The following is a 6477-nucleotide window of genomic DNA, read 5'->3' on the forward strand; positions in this document are numbered from 1 at the left end:
AAACATTTCACAGTCAGAAGTCAGCCCCACAAAAAAATAAATCAATGACTTAACATGTGTGATTCACTAACAGCATATACAGAGTGCTTTGGTTTGTCTAGCACAGTGCCTGGCACATACAAACCAAAAACCCATTGCCATCAAGTCAACTCCAACTCATGGCGACCCCATGTATTACAAAGTAGAACTGCTCCATAGGGTTTTCTTGAATGTAATCTTTTATGGAAACAGATTGCCAGGCCTTTCTTCCATGGCAGCATCAGGTGGGTTCTAACCACTAACCTTTAGGTTAGTAGTTGAGTACAAACTGCTTGCACCACGTTGACCCTCAGAATGAAAAATAAACAAATGTTCAGTCATTCATTAAACATTGAGCTGTAGTTCTGTGCCTGAAAGTGTTCTAGGAACTGGAGATAATTCCTAAACAGAAAAAAGTACCTCCCCTCATGGAGCTTACTTTCTAATGGGGGAGAAACAGACAGTAAACAAGCAACTGTATGCTGTGTATATGATGGTAAGTGCTGGGGAAAGATACAGCAGGGTGAGAGTGGTAGAGCACTGTGAATTGGGGCAGGTAGTAGTGACTTTATATAGAGTCATCTCGTCAGGCCTTTGTTATATCACCTGTTGCCAGCTGGACTGACTTCTGTTTTTTCTTAAACTCTGGTGTTTTGTAAATTGTGATTATATAATTGAAAATGTAGTTAGGCATCTGAAGATGAATTTAGCACTTTTGCAGATCAGATATGGAATTGACATCATTTCTGTTGACACTGAACTAGCAAGTGCTAATGATGATGCAAGAAAACACTTTTTTGCTACATCTTTAGAAAAATCAACAGGTGAGCAAAATTCTGTAGAGATCTTAATGTCAGCAATTTATTTACTGTTTATTTAAAATCAGTATTTTCATCATTCATTATAATTTATTTTCTATTCCTAACAGTTTTTTCATAGAACTCCTTTTGGTTTAGTAGGATTTATACATGAATTGGTAGGCAGAAAAATATTTAAATGTTTGTAGAGATGTGGTTATATGACAGTAACAAAAACATCAGCATTCTCTTCACATGAGTAAAGGGCATTTAATGCTGTAACATAAAGCCTTTGTAAATAGACAGTAACTGCCCAAACGTGGGGGTTTATTCTTGCCAGATTTTTTCTTGCCTCCTGCACATCTGAATTGTTTTGTGGCAAATACTGTCAGTTTCACATTGGTCTATATAGAAAGCAAAAAGCTGCTTGTTGCCCTTAAGTCAATGCTCTTTTACATAGATGGAGAAAGAAAAATGAATGATAGTTTGGAAGATATGTTTGATCGGACAACACACGAAGAATACGAATCCTGTTTGGCAGATAATTTCTCCCAAGTAGCAGATGAAGAGGAGGAATTGTCAGCTGCCACAAAGAAACCAGACAGTAAGGCTGTTTTTACTTTGAATATGGCTTCTTAGTTACACTGATTTCAGTAAATTAAGTCATCGAGCTAATTAACAGAGGCTTGATGAGGTGTATTAACAATGAAAGTTTCTTGTTTCTTGTACAAATTTGTTTTTCACAGTTAACTTTTTTTAGATAATTTTGCTTATAGAAGCTCAAATGCAAAAAAATAGTTGTTTTTGTTTACCTTTCAGTCAGCTTCCCTCACATGTTAACAGCTTATATAGTCATAGAACATTTATCAAAACTGAGAAATTAATCTTCGTTCAATGCTGTAAATTTCTTTTTAATAATGTAGGGTAGCAATCAAAAGAAGAATATTTAATTGAAACAGTAAGTAGATGATCTATATTGAACGTTAGTTAAAATTCTTGCTAAGTATCTCGTTTTCATACTATGAATAAAGTAGTCAGAATTTTCAGTCTAGTGCAAAGGTTGTTTTATACTAGTCTAAATGAATGGACTTTCTACTATGGCACCGTGTATTATGGTTATGTTTTTCTTATGTTTCCATCAAGTGTTTTAAAATGACAGCCCTTAAGTGAAGAGACCTTAATCAGATAAAGAACATAGGCTTTTGCTTGCTCAGTTTATTGCAGAAACTTTATCAAGTAAATTTTTTAATAAAACATTTCAACTATTCAAGACTTCTTTACCCTTTTTTTTTCCCAAGAAGAGCCTTTTGAAAATTGGTTTCAATTTCAAGAGAAAAAAAAAAATCTTTTACAAAGATATAATTACTAATTTCTGTCTTTTTTTTTTTTAAGTTATATTTGACACTGACTATCCCAAAGTTTCTTCTCGATTAGCTTTTGTGACATTACTGCACTGTTCTTTTGATCTCTGGTAACTTTTATTTCCTAGTGTATCCCCAAGACTGTCTTTCTCCTTCACATTTTCTCACACAGCTTTTGTTAACCACCTCTGGAAAGATGGCTTCAAATCTGCATCTCTAGGTTTGACTTCTCTGATGAGTCCCAGTCCTGCATTTCTGAGTAATTGCTAGATACTTTTATTTCTTTCAAGGGGTCCTGGTGGCACATTGATTAAGCACTCGACTGCTGACCAAGGGGTTGGTGGTTCAACCCACCAGACACTCTGTGGGAGAAAGATGTAGCAGTCTGTTTCCATGAAGATTTACAGCCTTGGAAACCCTATGAGGCAGTTCTGCTCTGTCTTATAGGAGTGCTGTAGGGTCGCCATGAGTCGGAATCAACTCGATGCCAACGGTTTGGTTTTGATTTTGGTTTATTTCTCTTCAGTGCCTTAAACGTAACCTTTCTTAGCCAAGTTCCATTTGTTTCCTACCAAGTGACCCCTGCAGACTTCTTTATTTTTCCCGGACACCTAGGCATATAATTTAGGACTTATTGTCCATTTATTTCACTTTCTTGACCCCTATATCACAAAGTCCTACCTAGTCTTCCCTCATAGGAAGGAGCAAATTTAGAGAATACCAGACACTCAGTTCTTGACAAATTAGTACTTAACTAGACCAAATTTGGAGGTGTTTTAGTTGGTATGTATTTAGAGTTTAGACAAGAAATCCAAAATAAATAAATACGAGGAGTCAGGGGATCACCGGCAACTAGGTGATACTTAAAGCATGAAACTGAGTGAGTTCACCAAGGTATTGAATTTAAATAGAAAAGAGAAGCATTTTAAGTTCTGCATTCTGGGCATGGCAACTTTAAGAGCTCAGAGACATAAAGAAGAACTAGCAAAGGAGATTGACAAGGAGCAACCTGTGAAGTAGGGGGAAAGCAAGAAAGCATGCACTGTTCCAGAAGCCAAGAAGATATTTCTGTATGTTCATTGCTCCCAGCCTAGTCCTCTCTCTTCTGAACTTCAGATGTGTATATCCAGCTACCTATTTGACATCTTGTTTGAGTGAATTATAAGCATCTTGAACTTAATAATTTTCATTAGAAATCTTTTTTTTCCTACCCAAATTTGATCTTCCCTTGCTTTTCTGGATCCCATTAAACCTCAGTAACTGTCCGCCCAGTTACTAAAGATAGACACATTGGAGTCATATTTGACTTCTTTCTTCACCTCACCTTCAGGCCCAATACCTTAACAGTGTCCAAAGTGTATTTAATATCAGTTCACTTCTCTTCATCTCTGCTGCCATCACCCTAGTCTAAACCACTTTCATCTCTGGCTAGTGGCCAGTAAGCACATGCAAAGATGTTCAGCATCATTAGACATCAGAAACACTATTTTATATCCACTGAAATGGTTAAAAACACTGATAATATGTAATATTGGCAAAAGTGAAGAGCAGCTGGAACTCTCATACATTGCTGGTAGGGGTGTAAATTGTACAACCACTTTGGGAAAACAGTTTGCCAGAATTTTTTAAACAGCTTGACTGAGGTGTAATTTACTTGGTGGTTTTTTTTATAAAGTTATGCATATAGCTGTCCTATAACCCAACAATTCCACTCTAGTTTTATACCCAAGCAGAATGAAAACTTGTTCACAAAAAGACGTATTCAAGAATGTTCATAGTAGTACTATTTGTAATCACTCAAAACTGGAAACAGTCCAAGTGTCCATCAACAGATGCATATATTGTGGTATATTCATATACTGGAATACTACTCACAACAAAAAAGAGAACTAATGGATCCAACAACATGGGTGAATTTTCAAAACTTCTTGAGCTAGATACCTCCTAGTTCATTGTGTAATGCCCGGGGTCTTTAAAAGCTTGCAAGCAGCCATCCAAGATACAATAATTGGAATCTGTTCTCTTGGAGCAACAGAGGAGAGAGAGTCAGGAATAGTAGGAGGAAATGGAATGGGTGGCTAATGCCTCCATAAAAAACTACCTCCTTTACCATGAGACAAGAACTGGATAGTACCCAGCTACCATTACTAAACGTTTTGATCAAAGATTCTATAGAAGAATCCTGATCAAAAGAGGTTGAGAAGTGAAGAACAGAATTTCAAATTCTCATGGAATCCAGATTTTCTGGAGTCATTGAAGCTGGATGAACCCCCAAAACTATTACTGTGAGTTAATCTTTAAGCCTTACACCAAAAATACCCCCTGAAGTCTTCTTAAAACCAAACAGTAGTTTAGCTTAATTAGTAGAGAATGTCTGCCTTTTAAAGAACTATCTATATAGGATCAAATTGACAACAGCAACTTGAAAGGTTAGATAGGAAGTTTAGGGAGCAGTGAGTTCATATTATTGGTGGAGGAATAGTTCAGAAAAGGAGGTGAGAATGGTTACACAACTTGAAGAATGTAATCGATGTCACTGAATTGTCCATAGAAATTGTTGAATTGGTCTATGTTCTGCTATGTATATTTTCAACAACAACAACAAAAAATATTTATTTTAAAAAAAACATGTTGAGCTAGAAAAATACAAAAGATGAAGAAAAAATACATACTGTATAGTTCCAATAATGTTGTGTGCCATTGAGTCCAGTCTGACTCTTGGTGACCCTATAGGACAGAGTAGATCTGGCCCATAGGGTTTCCAAGGCTGTAATCTTTACGGGAGCAGATTGCCAGGTCGTTTCTCCTGCATAGCCACTGGTGGGCTTGAGCCATTGACTTTTCACTTAGCAGCCAAGCACTTACTGTACCACCAGTTGTCGGGTCAAAACCACTAGAAGCTCCACGGGAAAAAGATGTCACAGTTTACTTCTATAGAGATTTATAGCTTTGGAAACCCTATGGTATCATTATGACTTGGAATCGACCCAACGACAGTGGGTTTGGTTTGGTTTAGTACACTTTTTAAAAGTCAGTGTGAATTATATGCAAATTATACCTCAATAAAGTTGATTTTTTAAAAAAGCCTTCAGTGGCTACAGTAAAAGTCAAACTCCTTTTGGCTTACAAGGCCCATCATGATCTGGTACCTGCCCTCCTTTTCAGCCTCATCTTCCCTAACACTTCCCTTTCTTTGCTAAATCTCAACTACACTGGCTTTCTCTTAGTTCCTGTAACATACCAAGCCTTTGTCCCATGCCATATCCTTTACCTGGAACATCACACACGTACACCCCATTCTCATGGCTGACCTCTTTTTACTCATCATTTACTTAATGTCTGTTTCCCTGACAACACTAGCACTCCAGAAGGACAGGAGACCTGGTCTCTGTTGTTCTACATTGTATGTCCAGAACTTATACAATGCTGTGTACGTTTTGATTGTTTGGTTGGATGAAAGCAGTTGGTTGGTTGAGTCTTGACAACTTGGAAGTCAGGTCCATGAGCTCTAGCTCTTATTTTGTTACCAATTTCCTGGTAAAATTCTTTAATCTCTTTAATTTCATAATTATAACCTACCTTAAAGACCCATTATAAAAATCAGTAAGACTGTTAAGTGGTCTGGACATAGGAAAGCTGTCTCTTGTTATGTTTGGTGCCAAACAATAATAATAGGTATTTGAGTAGTTCTTTTAAAGTCCCAAAATTCTTTCTGAGGTAGTATTTTTAGCTGTATGATGATTCTGAGATAAGCGAGACAGCACCCTCCTCTTTTTGAAGATAGGAAAAATGTAGAAAATTTCAATTATTTTTCCTAGGGGCCTGAAGTATGAAACCCAATAAAATGGAAGTTTTGATGCATGTCAGTTTTGTCAGACAAGCTAATTACCTCCCAGTAAGTTGTGCCTTCAGTTTATGGTATACTTGTTTTCTTTACAGGTAATGGTGATAAACATGATAAAATCAAGCAGAAAGCATTTGTGGAGCCATATTTTAAGGATGATGAAAGGTAAGTTGATCTTGATTAATATCAGCAATGTGATTGGAAGAACAACAGAGCTATCTTAGAGTATCTCTAAAGCTGTTAAATTTACTTCATTTGCAAGAGAATGAATGTCATATAGTTTATGGTCACAACAACAAAGGACTCAAGCATAAACGTGACAAATTTTACAAAATTTTTATCACCCCCCCCCCTTTATTTTTAGAGTGGTAATAGCTGTTTTCTCTGTTTTATAATAACAACTATTCTTTTTTTTTTTAATATATATATTTTATTGTACTTCAGGTGAAGGCTTACA

General features: G+C 36.5%; 1 protein-coding gene across 4 annotated transcripts in view; it reads left to right on the forward strand.

Moving 5' to 3' along the window:
* The window catches only part of RBBP8 (RB binding protein 8, endonuclease), a 114039-nt gene that overhangs the window by 91888 nt on the left and 15674 nt on the right, over positions 1-6477 (forward strand). For 3 of the 4 annotated variants that reach the window (XM_023742054.1, XM_004387922.2, XM_023742055.1), the window contains 2 exons: positions 1276-1419; positions 6116-6185. In XM_023742054.1, the coding sequence (XP_023597822.1) occupies positions 1276-1419; positions 6116-6185 (214 nt within the window). The remainder of the gene's footprint in view (positions 1-1275; positions 1420-6115; positions 6186-6477) is intronic. The other variant, XM_023742056.1, reaches the window with a different exon arrangement.

The sequence above is a fragment of the Trichechus manatus genome, unplaced genomic scaffold, assembly GCF_000243295.1.
Source record: "Trichechus manatus latirostris isolate Lorelei unplaced genomic scaffold, TriManLat1.0 scaffold00199, whole genome shotgun sequence".
NCBI classification, from domain to species: Eukaryota; Metazoa; Chordata; class Mammalia; order Sirenia; family Trichechidae; genus Trichechus; species Trichechus manatus.